General features: G+C 42.6%; 1 protein-coding gene across 1 annotated transcript in view; it reads left to right on the plus strand.

Moving 5' to 3' along the window:
* The window catches only part of LOC119654454 (facilitated trehalose transporter Tret1), a 44836-nt gene that overhangs the window by 17956 nt on the left and 4561 nt on the right, over nucleotides 1–22319 (plus strand). The window contains exons 3-4 of the mRNA XM_038059864.1: nucleotides 15434–16144; nucleotides 16204–16404. Coding sequence (XP_037915792.1) covers nucleotides 15434–16144; nucleotides 16204–16404 — 912 coding nt within the window. The remainder of the gene's footprint in view (nucleotides 1–15433; nucleotides 16145–16203; nucleotides 16405–22319) is intronic.

Raw genomic sequence — 22319 nt, forward strand, 5'->3', positions numbered from 1 at the left:
ATACGGATTAAGTGACCCGCCCACCGTAACCTATTGAGCCGGATTTGATCCACAACTCGACGGTCATGGTATCGTTTATAGATTTCGTCGTTATTTTAGGTTACGGGATCGTCCATCCTCATGTAGGGGGCCAAAAGTTCTTCGGAGGATTCTCCTCTCGAACGCGGCCAAGAGTTCGCAATTTTTCTTGCTAAGAACCCAAGTTTCCGAGGAATACATGAGGTCTGGCAAGATCATTGTCTTGTACAATAAGAGCTTTGACCCTATGGTCAGACATTTCGAGCGAAACAGTTTTTGTAAACTGAAATAGGCTCTGTTGGCTGCCAACAACCGTGCGCAGATTTCATCGTCGTAGCTATTATCGGTTGTGATTTTCGACCCTAGATAGGAGAAATTATCAACGGTCTAGTTCACACGGATGTCTTTAGGCTGTGGCGGCGGAAACTTTTCAGAGGTTCACCCGCTCTGTCCTACGAAACCTTAACTTTTGTTTCATGTATTTGATTGATGTTTTGGTGGCCTCTCCTTCAGAGTCTGAGCATTTGGAACATCTCGAATGCATTTTTCAACGTCTCCTTAAGGCCGGTCTTGTACTTAACGTTGAAAAGTGCAAATTCCTTCAACAGCAGGTCAAGTTTATAGGCCATAGGATTTCCCTTGAGGGAATTCAACCGACACTTCTTAACTTTGCTTTTATGCAGAAGCCAGACAAAGCATCCTGGTGCCGGAGTTAGTGAGGGGCAGTTAATTTCGGACATCCAGCATGTGTCCGGCAAGGATAATGTTGCTGCAGACGCTTTGTCACACGTTTCAGAGGTAAAAATCCATGCCACGGCCGATTTTTCAGCAATCGCTGATGCACAGAAGGATGACGCGGTGCTTTAGAGCCTCGGGGACAACTCCAAATACAAATTTCGGGAGTTTCCCCTTTTCAGCTCAACCTCGGAAATACTCTATGAGACATCTGAAAAGATACCTAGGCTATATATTCCGGTCACTTTTCGCAAAGAAGTATTCCAATGCAGTACATGATCTTGCGCGCCTAGGCATTCGGACAACGAATCGGTTTGTCAGTAACAACTATTTAATAAATAAAGATGCTAACTTATGGGCCAGATAGCGCATTGCGTGCCAGAAGTGTCAGGTCACCAAACACGTACAGAAAGAAGTAGGCTCATTCCCTCGATCTACAAAGCACTTTCAGACGATTCACATCGATATTATTGGCCTCTTGCGAGAATCGCATCGTGGTATTGCCTTACAATCATCGATAGGTTCACGCGGTGGCCTGAAGCAATACCTCTGGCCGACATTTCTGCGCAATCGTGTGCGAGACCATTTGTCGGGAATGGATCCCATGCTTTGAAGTTCAAACCGAAGTCATTACTGACCAGCGAATGCAGTTCGAGTCTACCATGTTCTCCTAGTTGGGCTTCTGGGCTTCAAACGCCACCAGATGATTGCGTACTACCCGCAATCCAATGGGATCTTGGAACGCTGGCATAGGACATTGAAGGTCGCACATGATGACTCTTCGTGGTCGCAAGTCCTGCCTTTCGTTTTACTTGGGCTATGTACTGCCCATCGTGAAGAGTTCGTCGCCAGCTCTGCCGAGCTGGAATACGGGAAGAATTTGGCATTCTCCAGCGATCCGGTGTTCGATACCAGGTCAGCCCTTTACACTACTTGGCTTTTGTGTTTGCTCCGGGACACCGTGGCAAAATTAAAATCACCTCTGCCTTCCCACCATTCTTCGACGAAGATTAACATCCCCAATAATTTGCAGGTCTTTACACACGCCTTGGTTCGCCTGCAAGCTTCCCAGAAATCCTTGCAGCCACCATATGAGCGTTGAAAAGAGGGGAGCACTTCTTTAAGCTTGACTTCGGTGGTAAGACCAAGAGCGTCTTCGTGTCCAGGCTAAAGTCTTTTGTCCCCAGGGCGAAGGGGGAAAGGGGGTGCACGGTGCGTGAGATTCGATCTGCACCACCAAAGTTGACGGGTCAGGAGTCGGGCTTTGTGGGGTAGTGTGCTTCAGTGTGGAGTTGATTAACTGAGATATGTTTGAGCTTCACACCAAAGTGGATTGATTTGATTTTGATGAATTTGTGATCTTATGATTTTGAATTTGTGAAATTTTTTTTTCCATTTTAGTCATTATTATTAAATGTAAAAGGGATAATGTAAATAATGATTTGTTATTAGTTAAACCAAAGTTTCTTATGCTTTTGAGATCATGATTGTTACGTTTTAATTTTTTTTGTGGAGTAACACGTTCACTAGGAGGCTGAGGTTTGACGCTCATTCTGAAGAATTTTACACATTCTCTTGTTACCGTGTCGACTGCCGTTAAACCGTTGATGTCCAAATATTTTTCTCGAGTTGAGTTGAGTATCAACTGTCCTTAAATGAGGGTAATGTTTCATGACCAAATTTGCAAAATGACGTCTGGTTAATATGAAAGGAGTTTTTTACCTGGCATTTCTTCTACCTCTTGTAGTGTGCTATAATTTTTACTAGTTTGGGAAGGGTAACAACTACGTTGTTTGTTTTGTGTTTCTTCAGAGTCGAAAAGCAATGCTAACTACAATTTTTTTCGCAACCTCTACTTCTTGGCCACTCGGAGGAATCTTCTCGAAGCCATGTTCGGCCTTTTCACCAAAATTTCTTTCTCAGTAAATCTTAAGCTTTCTGAAGAGGCAGGGGGTGGTGGGTTTGAGTTGGTTGGCACATGTTCCAATTGCTAGAGTTGAAATCAGTATATATTTCGTTTATACGATTGGTTATAAAGGCTTCCTACTTAACAGGTTGATTATCCATCTACTGTAATATTATACAATTGTAGGGTCTGCCTAGTAATATTGTTTACCACTGGCTGATAATATCGACCCAAGATCTTGAAGTCCCTTAGTTCTCGGCAGGTTACTTCTACTAATAGTGATAATGCCTGTTACATTAGGATCGGCTGTGAAAAATGCAGTTTTATTTCGATTTAATCTGAGAACGCGTTGTATGAGGCGATCCTTCCATCTTTTTGAATAAGTTGCTCTAGATCAGCTTTGTTATGAGACGCTAGGAAAACATAATCTGCATAGAGCAGTGTGAAGGACGCTGGTGGTTTGGGTGATTAGTCTCGCAGTTCTTGACAAACCCGACATGGTTCGCGTTCAAAAATCTTTATGGCATGGGAGAGAAACCGAACTGGACGGTAATTTAAATGCTTTGCTGGGCTATCTTTCTTTTTCCATATTGGAATGGTCGTGATTCCTTGACAGTCAGATGGCGTTCTGCCTTCCTCAATAGCACAGTTTAATAACTTACTGAGCTACAGTGTTGGGTTCCAACTCTTCGCGCGCGATCGGTAAGCGAAGCTTCGTTTTTATCGCAGTTTTATCGCAAAGATCTTTACAATGGACCGCTCTGGTAACAGCGATCGCTTTCTTTGCTTGTCGATTGGCACTATTGTAAAGTTGCCAACCACCACCCTCATTGCGTGTTCCAAACTTTCCCCCCGTCTGCCTTTTCAATCATATGACCATTAAGGTCGCCTTCCATGATGGAATAGTCATCAGCAGGCACGTTACAGGTCTTTGCATCGGAAAGTTGCCAGAAGTCGTCTTTCTCGGCATCAGGTTGATCTGTCTGTGGTGTATATAGTAAAGAAGTGAATTGTGCAATCAGCTGATATATCAGCGAGCTTCATCAGCCGGTCATCAAATCGGTCGACTTCTTTAATGGCATCATGAGAACCCTCAAAAATGACAATACCAACATTGTATTGATTGTGTGGGCAACCAAAAAAAGAAAAGTTTGTTTCCACTGCTTTGGCGTTTTAAATATGTCGCTGCTTTTGGTATCTCACCATCGAGTTGCATGTGGACCGCAAGTGTTAATGCACCTCTTCCGAAAGGCTCTTACAAGTTCCCCGATCTTTCCAGTGAAAATGGCAGGAACCCTTGCTCATTTCTCGATAGGACTCGATGGTCTTGATGGTAACCGATTGCGGAAAATTCAATGGTAGCTGTATTTCTCTGCCGGTGGGTGAAATTATTAGTAGAGATTAGTGACTCTATCTTTGTCCAGCACCGTTATAAGTTCTCGTTGCAGTTGCTTAATTTCTTGGACATTGTGTTTCATCATCATCAACGGCACAACAACCGGTATCCGGTCTAGGCCTGCCTTAATAAGGAACTCCAGACATCTCGGTTTTGCGCCGAGGTCCACCAATTCGATATCCCTAAAAGCTGTCTGGCGTCCTGACCTACGCCATCGTTCCATCTCAGGCAGGGTCTGCCTCGTCTTCTTTTTCTACCATAGATATTGCCGTTATAGACTTTCCGGGTAGGATCATCATCATCCATACGGATTAAGCGACCCGCCCACCGTAACCTATTGAGCCGGATTTTATCAACAGCCGTCATGGTATCGCCTATAGATTTCGTCGTTATATAGGCTACAGAATAGTCCCCCCTCATGTAGGGGGCCAAAAATTCTTCGGAGGATTCTTCTCTCGGTCGCGGCCAAGAGTTCGCAATTCTCTTGCTAAGAACCCAGGTGTACAGTAAGAGCTTTGACCCTATGGTGAGATGTTTCGAGCGGAACAGTTTTTGTAAGGTGAAATAGACTATGTTAGCTGCCAACAACCGTGCGCGGGTTTCATCATCGTAGCTGTTATCGGTTGTGATTTTTGACCCTAGATAGGAGAAATTATCAATGGTCTCAAAGTTTTAGTCTCCTATCTTTATTCTTCTCGTTTGACCAGTGTGGTTTGGTGTTGTTGGTTGGTTGGTATTTGGTTCTGACGTTGCCACCTTATACTTTGTCTTACCTTCATTGATGTGCAGCGTAAGATCTTGCGCCGCCTGCTCGATCTGGATGAAGGCAGTTTGTACGTCTCGGATCGGTCTTGCCATGATGTCGATATCGTCAGCATAGGCCAGTAGTTGGGTGGACTTAAAGAGGATCGTACCTCTTGCATTTACCTCAGCATCACAGATCACTTTCTCGAGGGCCAGGTAAAAGAGGACGCATGATAGCGCATCCCCTTGTCGTAGACCGTTGTTGATGTCGAATGGTCTTGAGAGTGATCCTGCTGTTTTTATCTGGTCTCGCACATTGGTCAGGGTTAGCCTAGTCAGTCTTATCAATTTTATGGGGATACCGAATTCTCTCCTGGCCGTGTACAGTTTTACCCTGGCTATTTTATCACAGGCGGCTTTAAATTAAAGTCAATGAAGAGATGGTGCAACTTATGTCCGCATTCCAACAGTTTTTCCATCGCTTGCCGCAGAGAGAAAATCTGATCTGTTGCTGATTTGCCAGGAGTGAAGCCTCTTTGGTATGGGCCAATGAAGTTCTGGGCGTATGGAGCTATCCGGCTTAGCAAGATAGCGGAGAATATCTTATAGACGGTACTCAGTAACGTGATACCTCTATAAATGCTGCACTGTGTGATATCTCCCTTGTTATGTATGAGACAGATAATGTCTCTTTGCCAGTCGTCAGGCATTGATTCGTTGTCCCTCAGCTTGAGCACAAGTTGATGAACCGCATGGTCTTATTGGTCACCTCCGTATTTAACCAATTCGGCTGTAATTCCATCGGCCCCTGGCGACTTATGATTTTTAAGCCGATGAATTGCACGGACTGTTTCTTCGATACTTGGTGGAGGCAGTATTTGTCCGTCGTCTTCAGTTGGCGGGACCTCCAACTCGCCGATGTTCTGGTTGTTCAGTAGTTCATCAAAATACTCAACCCATCGCTCCAATATGCCCATTCTGTCGGAAATCAGATTTCAGAGAATAATCCGCAGTCCGTTGTCATTTGTATTTTGGTGTAAGCTGTGGGAGCCAAGGTTTCGTTTGAATACGGTCTCCTTCCCTACTCGAGTGTTAAAATCCCCAAGTATGATTTCGATATCATATCTGGGACAGGCTTCGAGGGTTCGTTCTACTGCCTCGGAGAAGGTATCCTTCTCCGTGTTTCGTCAACGTAAAACTTATCGCTTCGTAGGCTTTCGGATAATCGAGACCTTCTCCCACTGCCAATTTTTATATAGTTTGAATAGCAAAAAATGGGGCACTGGCTACCGGAGAAGTGACGGTGTTCAGTCTGTATTGCTTTATGGCATCAGATGGGTGGTATCTCCGGACTACTGCTTGGTAGTTTCGATCATCCTAGTAAATCCAAATTTGCCTGTACATTTTCACCGTAGGGAGATGCATACCCTCCAGAACCCAACCACCGAACCTCGCTTAACCTCAGCTTCTGGCTGTCGAACTGTCGTTGAAGACAGAAAGCATTCTGGGGGCTCTCGACACCATTGAGGGTAGCGTACGTAAGTCGTGTTCTTGTTTGATAGTTGAAGGTCGTAACCTTTAAGTTTGCTACTATCCGAAGCGTGGAAAATATTTCAATAGAAAAAAAAATCAAAATCTGTAGTTTGCTAGCCTAGTCCAACAAATCAAGGGGAGTCACTATCTCGGTGGATAGAAGATACGTTAACTTAATGGTAGATGGTATTAATAAGGTATGAAATTTAATTACTTCTAGGACAACTAAGTGCCCGTTCAGACTATGGTGATCAATACTTCCTCTTTTCTGAGGAGGAATTGGGATCGTCTGTCGGAATTCAATGCTTAACATTGTGACACCTGGAAAAGCCACACGGCACAGTCGTTTTTTATACTGTGTTTATTATTTAGTAATGAAGGGGCTTGATTTTCCAGCTCGTATAGTAAGGTTTCGCCTTCCAACACAGGTATTCAAATTCAGCTGTCAAAACACAAAGTTCTTTTGCAAGTTGAATTAAAAGTCACCTTTAATTTCTCCAAACTTCGGAAGGATGGTATTGATCCCATTTTTAATAAGAGGTGCACATGGTTATTAATTGAATTATCCTTGTTTTGATGCCATTCGTTAAAATCAGAGTGAATAATAGATATTCATCTATTTACGGATTAAAGTGAAATTTACTCAATTCCTATTGTGACAAAAAATGTTAATGAGAGCAAAAAAATAGGAGTTGTTATTTCCAAGTCCCTTAAGAATTAGAAAATCCAATAATTTCCTTTCATAATAACAAACAAAAACTTTTCCAATTATTCTAATTCCGCGACATCTGCGACTTAGCTTTCATTCCTCAACGGCAAGAATTTGTATTTATTTTCCGGATAGCGTTAAGATCATTCAACCGAAATCGGAATTGTTGGAAATTCGTTGTTTCAAGGTTCACTTAATATCACTTTATTTTATTTTTATAAATGTTTTGACTCCTTGAAATATTCGTCACGTTATTATTGGTTCATTCATAGCGTAACGAAACAGGGGAAAAATGCATGTAAACATTGTGAACCCATATTCAAGGATTATCTCTAACTTGTGTTTCCGCTTTCGTTTAGCTGAAGTCTGCTGAGATTGATGTCGTCAATATTTCCAATTCCATCATTGTTCAATAGATTTAAATTAATTTATTGAGGGAGAATGTGGAGCGAACCGAAAAGGTTAAATTGATTGGAGGAAGTTTAATTTTGCGGAGAATGTGGTTGAATGGATTGAAAAATTTCAGTTTGTTAACTTTGTAGAATTGAGTGTACATCGCAAATGTATATATTTCTTTAGAAAGACGCTTCTATTCTAAATTTGGATTGTGTATCTAATGTGTCTGTAGTCTTCACTTTTTGGTGGAGAGTGAAGATATAAATGAGTATATACATACATGCATATATATAATCAGGGAGGAGTGTGACAAATGACTCTTCAGGATATTTCCAGTTCATGAAAAGATGAGGGATGTTCTAATTTAGGTAACCAAAAATGCACTTGTGGCAGGAAGTGTGTTAATGGTGCGGAGATGAGCACATCTATGAAAGATAATTTGAAAAATAAATTCGCTGTCGCCTCTCACTAGTCATCATCTAATAGCTATCGTTCTTAAGCATTAGAAAGTATTACATGGGAAATATCTGTTGCCACAAGGATACACATTGGAGTGAGTTTACAGAGTTCCAGAGGTGCGATTTCAAATATTAGATTAACATACGCAAGATTTAGGAATGAAGGAAGAAGTGAACGAAGTGGTTCCAATTAACATGGGTTTGAATCTGACCTCTCAAAATCTGACAAGCGATCACGTTCTGAGTGTTGGTCGACTATAAAAGACAATGAATAGCGTATTGTGGTATTCCAGACGAACATATTGCATTGGACTAGTAGCGTAATACGCCTTGATCACATCCGAAATGGATTGTGGTAAAATTGCGGGAGAGACGTCCTCAATGACATGATCTCGTAATTTGGGCTATCGAGAATTCACTTGCTAAGAATGGTATGATGAGAAACGAACAGAAGCCGACCGAAACAACGGTGACTTATACGCTCGATGGTGATTTGAAAACTTCGCAACTGCGTCCAGGTCAGGCCTTTGACAGAACCAAATTGATCAACTGATCAAGGGGATCCTACCCCGCTTTTGAAGAAGATAAAGAAGCAGAAAAGCAAAAAAACATACTTTTAATGAAATTATTTGTACGAGTCTTCCGTATGGTAGGTAGGTAGGTATCAGTAGCCACCCCGATGAGCCCATTTCGCGTTGTGACGTGCCGGTTCAATGCCACCAACTCCTAAGATCATGACCACTGTGGGAAGATCAAGGGGAGCAGAGCCCGGCTGATGCGCGTAACATTCAGTAGGTTAGATCTCTTTTAGGTCCGCAAAGAATTGTTTACCTAGTGTCTACAGTCTGAGTCTAGTTCTCCCTTCTCTCTTCTTTTCCACAGCTTTGACAATGTGAATTGTATGGTCTGCCCGTATAGACGGCTGTTATCCTGTACGAATTTGCGCGAATCTGGCAAAAAATTTCTTGCGATCGAGTCTTGTTACAGACGGGCCGAATCCTCGTTGGCTTGTCGCAGGTGGCGACTTTTCGCTACCTGAAATCAGTGATTGCTGAGAAGTGCTAATAGATTACACTCCTAACCGTCACCAGCCGAACACAGACTGTGCCCACCGAGAGACAGCCAAGAGCAGAGCGGAGCCAGTCAACCCGATCTATGGTCTTATGATCGGGAATCTAGAGGAGGTGGACTTTAAGTTCGCTTTCTAGGCTGTTCAGCGTGTCCTTGCATTGCCTACCAGCCTACAGGATGTCGTTACTAAGTACAACGCCTTAAGGTCTGCCTGGCAGTCTATTAGAATAGCAATGTTGCACACCGTGTTAGCATTATGCTCTAGCTAACGACAGGCTTCCAGTGTGGCCAATACTTCCGCTCGTGTAAAGCCAAGAAAAACTCCGCAGATCATCCTTGATTCGTTGGTGTGGAATATTATATCGTAACCTTGCGATACGTCACCGGTTTTCCACAGCATCTTTTGTGAGGCTCGACTTGTGTGTGAGAAAGTAAAGCTAATCCTGTTGCGATGTAAAGGAAGATATCGACAATTATTTAGAATAATTTTAAATAAAATTCGCCCGATAGAGTCACAAGAACCTTAACGTTTGCGGTATCCTCCAAGAGGAGGTAATGGAAGTTCTCCATCAGAATATGAAAGTGAAATTAAACAAATTAGGGTAAAGTTTGTGAGAAAGATTGAATGAGTCAAGCTAATCTCCATAGAATCTGGAACAGTCGCTGTGTGTAGCTAAGATGGCTAACATGAAGCGTATGTTTTCAGTGCCGGTATATAGGTCTGGGTTTCAAACGGGAGACACGCAAGTATGGAGAAATTTCATTCTTAAGCAAAGGAAAGATTAGGCACTGGAGATTGTTACTGATCCTTATCTCCAAGCTAAGACTGCATTCTATAGCTGGTTGACCTAGAGAAAAAATCAAGCGGATGATGATAAATATGTATCAGTGGCCGCCTCGAGGAGCCGAATTAGCGCTGTGGTGTACCGTTTTGATGCTACAAATCCCTAAAACCATGACTGCTGTGATAAAAACAATGGGGCAGAATCCAATCGGCTCAAATCTTCACAACAACGCGTAGCCTTCACGATGGAAAGCAGTTCTCCTACGCTGCAGCTAGAGATCTCACTCAGGTCCTGAAGCAATTGTTTATCTAGTGTCAGGCTAGGGGCCTGGCTTTAGTTAGAGCTGGGCAATCGCAGAGGAAGTGCCTGAGGGTTTACCCCTCTTTTCGGCAGCTTTGACAGTGCGAATTATAGGGAATGCTGAGTGTGGCGGCATTTTTCTCTATATACGGCCGTGATCTTGTATGCATTTGCACGTTTTCTTATAGTCGAGCCAAATCTTCTCTAACCTGGTAAAGGTTGTAAACTTTCGCTATCTGAGGTCCACGGCCGCTAAGTAGTGCGAATAAATTCTATTCTCGACAGTGGCCAGCGGGACTGTATCCGTCGAAGAGCTGAGCCTCGCCTGAGTAGCTCATTAGCTCGCTCACTTCCCTCCGTATGTTCCTATGACTGGGTGGCTTGATGCTCTGGTACTGGGCCCTCAACAGGACTCTAATTGACCTCGGCTACTTAGCTCGTTTCCGGTGATCGACGATCTTGCCAGTCTTTGCTTTTGAGGGGGCCTTCGACGACCACGGTTTCGGGTTAATATGGTTGGTATTCGCAACACCACGCTTGACGGCAGTGGGTTCCAAGCTGCAAACCACTAGTCTGCCTGTCGTCTCGCTCTGGTCGGTCCCTGCGGTTGGTTTTAGCACAGCGGTGCTACAACATGCACCGACTGTATTGCCCTCGATGGCTGTTGGCTGCGGGCTGAATGCCAGCAGCTCATGCGCGATGATGCGCCTGGTATCACCACCTCTTCTTTGATCATCAGTTCTTTGTGTTTTTTATTTGAGTCTATGTCTTGGCCCTACGACTAATCGGGGAAGAGTTTTTACTTAGGCTTACCAAGCTCCCCTCGGCGTATGCTGTTCCAATTTGGCTTGGGGTCCTGTTTACACCTCTTCCAGAGTAGGGAGAACGATCCCTGGCCTGTTGCTTCGACTCATCCTCCCACATGATTTGCGCGACTCCTCGTCAGATGAATGAACCTACTCCCAATTCAGCCGTAAATAGTCTTGGCCCTTCCGAAAATTGTTTCTAGTGATCATCGCCAGGAGGTCGTGTGAGGGCTTGCCGAATTATGCAACCTTAACCTGGACGATTACATAAGCAAGGTAGTCTATTCAAAGTGAAGACTGCAGAAAGGATATAAGCGCAGGCAACCCCTTAAAGATTTTTCACGGCACGGGGTTGGAATGGTGACTGTGAAGGTAGAAGATTATCATTGAAAGTACTCATATCTATAAAATCAGCAATTGAAAGGAGGCTCATAAAGCCGTGGAAAGGACGAGAGTGTACAGTGGAGTCGGGTTTGAGGTACAGCTAGTACGAGTAACACCAAAACGATGGTCAAATGTTTAGCATCTTCTCATATAGTAACTTCACGTACCACCGCTAATCTGAACCGTAAGGGGAAGGGGACTGTGTGGTCATATTTGAAACGTTTGCCCTGTAAGTTGGAGTTTAAGAATGCAATCAAAATATTATTGCTTGTAAAAGGCGCTTAAACGGAAAGAAATTTGTGGACTGGCAATCATCAAATTTCTTTACTGCTACCAAAACAATAACAGGGCCTCGGATAGGGACTGACCTCACGGATACGACTTTTGGCTATGCAGAATAACTAATGATTGGTTTCTGGAAGATGCGCACGTTCTTCGACAACGATATCGACGGCTCCCGAAATAGGCAGAATGTTCTAGGTTTCAGCGAAGTGAGATGGTGCGAACCTGGAGGGTACTCCTCTTCTTCCTGCAGCACTTAGGGACCTAATAGTTCGAAGCAAATTGCTCTCTATTTGGTTCGTTATAACATCAAGTGGATGCGGATTTAGAATCTCTCAATCCCTAAACTCGAAATGCAGGTATCTCATTACCTAGATCAAGTTGAGACTGTCCTGTGCTAATGTTCGTTCTGTAATGCTATATGGGAGTAACATATGGAAAGTGAGCGCCACTGTTACTCTAAGCCTTGGTGAATACTTGTTTGCAATGTGTCACTGCTGTACGCTGACATGATACTATTGAACAGAAACTTAGGCTGTCCGCAGACCAGTTATCCGTGGGTGTACTGATCAGTAGGTGGATTGGCGATGGACAGGCCACACATCAAAAAGGGAAACCAAGCGGTTCTCTTACTCCCAAGATGACCGATGAGTGAGTTACCTTAGGAGCACTTGGCGCAGAACAGCAGGGAAAGAGTTACGTCCTGGTAGCTTTATGTGAGTACCCGCCGTGTTAGCCTCTGGAAGTTAAAGTGCATTCCATCGGACCATTACGATGACAGGTAGGTGTGGTTGACGCGTTATGGTCTATATAGGGTTGATTTGCAGGCAATCGCTTGCCGTTTGCAACGAATAACTGAAGCTGGCTATGGAGACTGGTCTTGATCTATTTCCTAACACATTGAAGTCTATAGCAGAGTGCTATCCACCTTCAATAAACGGCAACAACTAATTGGATTGACAGTACTAATTTCACTATGTTTGCTCCCTTGAAATAAGTACAATGAGTTCTGATAAGTGCTCGTCTTGCTGATATTGCATGCCAAAAATGGAACAGGATTCAAAATGTGTTGGTCGCAATAGGTGTTTTTGAAATTTGGTGATATTGATCGTGAAAACAAAGTAAATCTTCGTAGCGAAAGATCTCTTGATCTGGAATATAACGTGGACATTGTTCTCATCTCTGAAGAGTTTAGTATCGTTGGCTTTGTGAATAGCTTGGTTACGATTGTGTCAAATACGCCTAAAAGATGTTGGGGTGAGATGGTCGGAACTTTGGCTGGATTGGACCAAGTTAACTTTAACGAATGACAAGACAGAAGGGAGTCATCCATTCAACGATATGCATCATATGTGAGATGTTAACAGATTTGCATCACTGAAAGGCGGCAGGTACAGTTTAATATTTGATTGTATTAAGTGGACTATGGATAGTTTTGGTAATGAGAGTTCCACACATGTTTGCTTCATGTGTAATTTACTCCCTCAACTGAACCACGCACCATTAATTGTAGAAATTTACACAGCTCATCGACACGAGAGCGCTACTAATATCTTGAGTCAATTTTGTATCCGGGGAAAAGTAATCATATTTGGTTCGATTTTTCTCCTTCTCCATTTTTACATGTAACCATACAGTTCGATTATATTTGGGATTTTAAACTTACAAATAGAATCTCAAAGAACTAAGAACCCTACTTTCGCTTAATTTGATTGAAATACTTTCGGTTACTAGGGTTGAAACTTCCAGAAGTTCCACATACGTCGTCTGGGCGTACTAATTTAATGAATTTGCGTCCAGTGCCTAGGGACATCCACATCTGCCTCTCGATCTCATTACCCCGGGTTCGAATCTCGGTCGTTTTCGACGTTTGCTTCCTTATTTTTGCTGTCCCGCCGCTGAAGGCTTGTCATTTGCACACCATTAAGAGTGGTGATAGCACAGTCTCAATTGAACCTTCCGACTTGGTGCAAGCCCTATACTCCACAAAAGAATGAACAGAAAAAATACATAACTAATGGTCATGTTTTGTTGAGGATGCTGGGAGTCCTGAGTCTGCACCCACTTGGTGATGGACCGGACCACTTCGGAAGCAGGTCACTCTTCAGACGCTGCTCCACCTTTGCCCTGGGAGTAGCGTGATCGAAAGTAATGGCAGATGGTAATCGCTCGACTTAAATATAATCGCAAACACATAATGGGTACGGATTATACTCAAGTGAAATATGTCATAAATCCAGACCTAAACCATCATCATCAACGGCCCAACAACCGGTATCCGGTCTAGGCCTGCCTTAATAAGGAACTCCAGACATCCCGGTTTTACGCCGAGGTCCACCAATTCGATATCCGTAAAATCTGTCTGGCGTCCTGACCTACGCCATCGCTCCATTTTAGGCAGGGTCTGCCTCGTCTTCTTTTTCTACCGGAGATATTGCCCTTATAAATTTTATTCACAACCTGACTTTCATGGTATCGCTCATAGATTTCGACGTTATGTGGGCTACGGAATCGTCCATCCTCATGTAGGGGGCTAAAAATTCTTCGGAGGATTCTTCTCTCGAACGCGGCCAATAGTTCGCAATTCTTGCTGCTAAGAACCCAAGTTTCCGAGGAATACATGAGGACTGGCAAGATCATTATCTTGTACAGTAAGAGCTTTGACCCTATGGTGAGGCGTTTCGAGCGGAACAGTCTTTGTAAGCTGAAATAGGCTCTGTTGGTTGACAACAACCGTGCGCGGATTTCATCATCGTAGCTGTTATCGGATGTGATTTTCGACCCTAAATAGGGGAAATTATCAACGGTCTCAAAGTTGTATTCTCCTGTCTTTAGGAGGGGGGGGGGGGGATGATAGGGAATCCCCTTGTCGTAAACGGTTGTTGATGTCGAATGGTTTTGAGAGTGATTCTGCTGCTTTTATCTGGCCTCGCACATTGGTCAGGGTCAGCCTAGTCAGTCTTATTAATTTCGTCGGGATACCGAATTCTCTCATGGCCGTGTACAGTTTTACCCTGGCTATGCTAACGTAGGCGGCTTTAAAGTAGATGAATAGATGGTGCAACTGTTGTCCATATTCTAACAGTTTTTCCATCGCTTGCCGCAGAGAGAAAATCTGATCTGTTGCTGATTTGCCTGGAGTGAAGCCTCTTTGGTATGGGCCAATGATGTTCTGGGCGTGTGGAGCTATCCGGCCTAGCAAGATAACGGAGAATATCGTATTGATGGTACTCAGCAACGTGATACCTCTATAATTGCTGCACTGTGTGATATCTCCCTTTTTATGTATGAGACAGATAATGTCTCTTTTCCAATCGTCAGGCATTGATCCGCCGTCCCATACTTTGAGCATTAGTTGATGAACCACTTGGTGTAATTGGTCGCCTCCATATTTAACCAATTCGGCTGTAATTCCATCGGCTCCTGGGGACTTATGGTTTTTTAGCTGATGAACTGCACGGACTGTTTCTCCTAAAGTTGGTGGTGGCAGTATTTGTCCATCGTCTTCAGTTGGCGGGACCTCTAACTCGCCGATGTTCTGGTTGTTCAGTAGCTCATCAAAATACTCAATCCAGCGCTCCAATATGCCCATTCTGTCGGAAATCAGATTTCCCTCTTTGTCTCGGCAGGATGAACGTCGAGGTGCATAGGCTTCATCCTGTTGACTTGTTGCTAAAACTTGCGAGCTTGGTGCGGTTGCTCCCTGCACTTTTCGAGTTCACAGACTTATTGGTTCTCACAAAACAAGAGCGAAGTAAATTTTTAGGGTCCTGGATCTGAGTGGAATAAAATTAATCATGAAAAGTGATCGAGTTACCATGTGTTGAGTTGAGTGACGAAGAAACCCAACATATGAACTTTTAGTTGTCACCGAAGAATTTAATGGCACTGGTATTATTCTCTATTTCAGCTTGGCTGGTTTGGTGCTGCATTTGGCTACAACTTCACACACATCTGCATATCAAGGCTCATAGTTGGATTATCTGGAGGCTGTGCATTAACTGTACTCCCCCTATTTCTCATAGAAATTTCCAAGACAAAACACATTGAAGGTGCCTACATTACTACGTACATTTTCCAAGGATTTGGAATTATGTTTGGATATATCTTCGGTACATTCGCTGATGTCATAGTGACGGCAATAGCTGGACTGGTTATTTCCGTTCTATTCTCACTGTGCTTTCCCTTCGTACAAGAAAGTCCTTATCACTACCTGAAGAAAAACGACATGACAATGCTGGAGAAGTCAGTAAGATACTTTCGAGCTATTCGGGACTTAGATCAAAGATCGCTTCCTGAATTTCTAGCTGAAGTTGATAAATTTAGACAGAATAGAAAATTAATGAATGGAAATTCCGTGCCCAAGAAGAACGGAGTGGAAAATCGAGTCGTATATGACGATGGAAGTAGTCCAAGAAAAGTTAAATCATTCGTATCCTGCCTGATCCTTGTGATAACTTCACAACTATGCGGTTTACTAACAATTTTAAATTATTCGTCATTTATTTTCGGAAGTGTAGGATCTGCGCTGCCAGTGTATGTATCCTCCATATTGCTGGGAGCTGCCACATTCGTAGGAGGACTTTTATCTATACTCATTGCAACGTGTTCATGGAGAAAGGTAAATTCTATATCTTCGAAAGTGAAAGTGGTATTATAACATTTAGTTTTGCTTTACAGTTCATCATCTCAGCATTTTCGCTACTCATTGGGTTTTGCTTAGCAACGATAGGATGTTTTGTCTACACGGAAGGATGGACCGTCAGTAGCGTCGATATGAACTGGGTGCCACTTGTTTGTCTGGTTTTATATGTTTTGCTCACGAGTGCTAGTATTTATCCAATGACGTTCATAGTTATCGCCGAAGTGTTCTCCCACAAGGTAATTTTTCATTTTTCATTTGATAAGTTTTAAATAATTCCTGCTGATGAAGATAGTTCCACGCCACGCCATTCCCAATGATAATTTATTTCATCATGGCAACCAGCGTTTGACTTCTGACGGATAATTCATTGGCTCTTCATTATACATACTTCTTATATTTTGCGAAAATTGCAACCACTATGCAGTTCAAATATCTGTGTTAAGCCTTCCTAGTGAGTTTGGATGCAGCACGCCGTCATATTTAATATAACGTCTGACCATAATGACGATGCTATAGCTGAGTTGATTGAATGTCTGCCTCTCGATCTCGTTGCTTCTGGTTCGAGTCCCGGTTCGTCATGGATGTTTGCGTTCGTTTTTGTGTTTTTCCGCCGTTTAATACTTATCATTTGTACAGCTTTGGTCATGTCAATGAAACTGAACTGTAGTCCCAATGAAAGTCAAGTAAGAAAGAAATAATAACGGGAAATAAGCTTTAAGGATGCCTTATACTCAACAAAGAAGTGAACAAGAGCATGTGCGCCCACGATTAGGGATAGTCATAAGTTACTGGTAATCACATAATGGAGAAACACTTCTTGCTTAGTTTTATGAGGACCTGGAACCTGCTTGCTCACTCCCAAAAACTGCCAACATTAAAATTTGCCTTCACCCAGCCTAAAAAACAAAAATATTGAGTTTTCCAGAGCCTGTATCGTTAGTTTCTTTCGTTCTGCTCTACATTTGGTATCTTTCCTATATAAAAATCTCACCAAATAGAAATTTGCAAAAACCTGCTCGGCCTGTGCACATATTTATATTAAACCTATTCATTACTTCCAAGTCGTAGGTAGAGTAAACTATTTGTCACACCCACTTGTCTTGAAAACCGGGAGCGCTGTGGTTTAGAAATTTGGTTCGATTTACTTTCAGATCAGGTTTCATTTTCAAAAAAAGGCAAAAGCCGATTCTCTCGAAACCACAAAAGTTCAGCGTTGCTGGAAATAATTAGTACTTAGATGGGGACCACTTGAGAACACCGAGTGAAGTATTTCAGTTTCGCCCCTTTTAGTTAGCTGTAAGAAAGAATTAATTCTTGAGCCGGAACCACTTTAACTTCCTATTGTAGGCTTGTAAAGCGCCGTGTGTATACTAGTGGACCTGCTTTTTTAATTATGAAGTATGGCTCTGTCGTCGTGATCAACATGCTGATACGTATATACAGATTTACCATGAACTTAAAAGGAGCTACCACTCCCCTTTTTCTCGGTCGAGCCACTGCATTCTATAATTTCCAGTATCCTTCCATCTGCGGTGTTCATCTTGAATTTGGGGAATTTTCCTGCTACGCTTTCGTCGTATGTGACTTTCCTGCTGGAGCTTTCGAATTCTAGTGTTGATGGCGGCCTTCGGTTCGTCGTGAAAGAGGCACAGAAGTTTTGCTGGCAAGCATGATTCGCCGCGAAACAGAAATCACTATTTCGTTGTTATTCTCTGTGAGAGTTGTGTCCTTTCTTTCTCATCTTCAGGGTGAATTCGATATTTGGTTGTAGTCTATTTAGAGAATTATGTGTGCTTTCGTCTTTTTTGAAATTTTGGCATAAGATCGGCCAAAGTTAGCACTGCTTCCTCTTTGGCTATGAAGATTTTGTTGATGAGTGGGAAGAGGCGATTCCCCAACGGGTGGTAGTAGAGAAAAGCGATTTCCTTCCATACTGATTCTTATATTTGTTTACCTTATTTTTTCATTGTGGAACATTTTGCTGTTGATGTAGCCAATTCCCTACTAGATCGATCGCTTCTTTCACCGAAATACTCGGAAAAAACTCTGGAGCTGAAGAGTCAGGGAGAATTTGCTTGAATTCTTGACTAATTTATTCTCAAACTTTTTCCATATCATGGACTTCATTCGTTAACCATTTGACTATATTTTGGGGGAAACGATTCGCCTTACCTGGTTTAAGGTTCTTTGAAAGCTGGCTGATGCTAGGAAGTACTGGATCAGAGGCGTTTAGTCTGTGGTTTTCTAAAATTTGTTGGCATTCAGTGATATCTTTGTTTACCTCTTTCACGATTTGCGGTAGGGGATAGGTCCTGGGTTTTCTCTAAGGCCCATTTTATAGCTTGTGCGCCATGCTACTCTCGTAGTCCTTTTGCCCAAAAACTTCTCTCTGAGTTTCTTGTTTAACTTCCTCTACCATACTAATGTTATTTTCCTTGATAGCATGTGCTTTTGCAGTCCTGATGCCGTTTTTTAGTTCTGTAGTGATTAGTAATGTTGGAGAGTATGGGTGGATTCCTGCTACTTTGCCAGTGACGAATAGCGGAACGTTTGCTCGACCTAGGATGGCCTAGTTGAAGAGTTTCATTTATTGTATCGTGCAGGGTTTCAATTATACCCATCCTTGATTTGATTTCTTCGAGTATAGGTGGTGGGGCAGTCGTCTGTACGGCTCCTTTGATTTGCGGAGATTATCTTGTGGCACAATGTTGGGTTCATCGGTTTTTAATCTATTCCATGCCTCCAATAAGCCCCGGCGAAAAATAGCTCTGGGCTGGGATCTTGCTGATAAGTTATAGCCGTATTTTAAGTTATGTTTCTTGAAGTTATCGTGCAGTCTGCAGAATTCGTCAATTATATACTTGGATTTCTTCTTTCTGCAGGTCCTGCCAGCGTCACGTTTTAATTCTATGTGTTTGTCTCGTTCGGTTCCTCTGGGTCACGCCTGATGTTGTTTAGATGCGGCACTTTCTTCCTTGGCAAACCATTTATTACGAAAATTGTTGCCGGTTTTATCGTCAAAGCAGAGGCAATTCTTTAGACGTTGCCTCCTCTCCACCCTGTGGAGCCACATGATGGAAATCGGCTTCAGGTGTTGGTAGCTTCGAATATTCCACTTGCATCGATGGTCGTGTTCTTCTCTGCCACTGTACATTGCAGCTTTCTACCTCTAAACGGAGAAATATGCCTATCTGACCATTCCTATCTTAACTAGCTGAATTGAGAGAATTGAGAGCTTTTATATAGGCAGCAGTCGCGCAATATTTTCTAGCACTGCTATTTCATACTACTTCTTCAATTATATTCCTGGTGGTCTTTATGGCGATAAAACGTGGTACTTTAAATCTGTGTACGGCTATGATTCGGAGCAACATTCTACAAATAATCTGTTCTTGTTTTTAAAAAAATCATTTTTATTTTTAAGAAATAGGTAACAATAGTACATAGATTGGAAAAATGAACAATAAAAAAAACAATCTTTTAAAATAACAAAAATAACTTAAATCTAATGGCCACTGTGGGCTCTCAAAATTTTTGAATAACGATTTACAGACAGAGAAGAGAAACAGTAAGAAATGAAAATCTAATTTTACAATAAGTTGTCGGGAAATGGTCAAAAACCCGACAGAATTCACTTGGCCTTAGTGGCAAATAAAGAAATATAAAATTAATCATAAAAATAATAAAAAATACTTTTTACTTAAATTATTGTTCTTAAAACTATCATGATTATATATTTTATATTACACATTTTTTCTTTTTTTTTACAATAACATCCATACAAAAAAAACAAAGAATAATAACGTATGTATTTATAAGTTACAACTGGGGACAAAATCAGCACCCGTTCAATGTATACATATTTACAAAGCCCCACCAAGAAACAAATGGCAGAACTGAGCACGGCCACCGCTAACCGGCATCCCGCAGCCACCAGTACCAAGATTTCTCTTTTTTTTCATCCCGCTTAATGTCAATTGCTCTCGCTCTGGAGTATCTCCAGTCGAATCCCGGAGCCCCCACTGTCAAATTCGGGGGGTATTCTATCCTTTTGTCCGTGGCCCGTCTATGTATATGATACATAACCGGATCACCGGCAAAATCAAGAATTAGACCATTCCTGTCAAGATACACGAACGCTTCGGGAGGAATGAAGCCTGTCGTGAGAGTTTTCTCGAAATACCTATCATTTGGGTAGAACGGCTGCGAAACCCAAGGGTTCTCACCATGCGAAGCAGATCGCACTATATGATTCCGAATCAATCTGACGATAACTGTGTCGATTCTTGGCACAGCAGCATCTGCATACATCACTTCATTAGTTACATAGTGCTCATAGTTTGACGAAGCAGTCCTATTAAGCCCCGTGCAAGCACGCAGACATTTCCTTTCAAAGATCCTTATTTTCTCCATTTGGCTAGCACTCAAATTAAACCAGATGGCACACCCGTAGGTGAGCACCGGTCTAACCAAAGTAAGATAGCAAATAATCTTAACCTTCCGGCTAAGATGTGGAGCATAAAAGAGTCTTCGGAGAGACATGAATGCCTTGCAAGCGCTCTCTAGCGCGACTTTAACGTGCTCGTTAAATTGGAGGCGCTCGTCAAGACGCACACCCAGGTATCTAACGCACTTCTTATGAGGAATGCGCTCAGAACTATCCTCGTTCGCGACAATGTGGAAATCTCTCCAATTCCTTTTCAAGTTCCTACTGGCATACGCCAAGGAATTTCGAAACAGAATCGTTTCACACTTTTGCGCATTGATTTTCATCCGCAAACTGTTCGTGAAGAACTTAATATCATTGAACATCTTCTGAAGTTCAACTTGCACCTCAGTTACCTTCTTGTGCGCCGTGTAGGCTATCAGATCGTCAGCAAAGGCAACCAACGACCTTTTAGGAGATTTGTTAAAATCGAAAGAATTGAGTAATTCGCCGGCAAATACCGCAAAAAGTGTAGGCGCAGTCACTGTCCCTTGCTGTAATCCATTCAGAACATGAAATTCTCTGTTAGTAGTGAGATTTCCGTCCGTAATGACAAAGCACTTGCCATACAGCATACTACACATCATCGCTACGAGGTGACTGGGAAACTCATTCTTCAGGAGCCTGAAAATCAGTCCATCCAACCAGACGGTATCAAAGGCTTTCTCCATGTCTATAAGGCAAGCGCCTACGCACTCACCATTGTTAATCCGCCAGCAAATATCAGACGTTACCTTCGTTATTGCATGTGTTGTCGAATGTCCAGATCGAAATCCGAATTGCGCGTTCGGCAATAATTCCTTCTTCTTGATATGCCCGTTCAAGGCTTTCAATACCAAAACCTCAAACACCTTGCTGATGTTAGGCAGCAAACTGATTGGGCGGTAGCTTTGAGGGCTGGATGAATCCTTCCCTCTCTTTAAAATCGGGAATACTCGGGCTTTCTTCCATTGTCCTGGAAAGAAGGAATTGTTCAATAAATTATTGAACAAAATGCAATAATTACGAATGGCAATGTCTGGTAAATGCCTGAGGACCACGTTGGGAATGCCATCCATACCGGATGATCTCTTATTGTTTACTCTTCTGAATATGGAAGTTAACTCAACACATGAGACAAAGTAATCAAGCAGATTATCACTCGGTATGAGATCAGCCTGCAACGCAGAGCTAAATTGGAGAACTGTGGTGCCGTTCAGGCTATATTTGAAATTGTGGACATCTCGTTCTACAATTTCCGAAAGTCGCGTTGGCTCTAAGTCCGTTCTGGGCCGATGCACCGATTCAAAGTGCTCCCCTATAAGTTCAAGTTTCAGAGCATCATCCATCACAATGTAATTGCCTTGCGCATCAGCAGTTACACTATTAGTGTCTATACCAAAGTTAATAAGGTGTTGTATCTCGCTGCCACCGACTTTAATTTTCGGCACAGTTATTCGTGACTTCTTCCGGAATAACGTATTTATCTTAGTAAACATGGAATCTGGATCGCTTGGTGAAATACCCTTTAACTTCTCCCGCCACTGGGAGTTCACTTCATTTACGTAATGTTGACGGATAAGATCCCGCGCGATCTTTAGAAGTGATTTGAATTCAACCAATATGGGATGATGATAGTCCCCATATCTCCGATAGATTTTGTTGACGCGAGTGAGCAGAAGGCTT

Source organism: Hermetia illucens, chromosome 4 (assembly GCF_905115235.1).
Source record: "Hermetia illucens chromosome 4, iHerIll2.2.curated.20191125, whole genome shotgun sequence".
NCBI classification, from domain to species: Eukaryota; Metazoa; Arthropoda; class Insecta; order Diptera; family Stratiomyidae; genus Hermetia; species Hermetia illucens.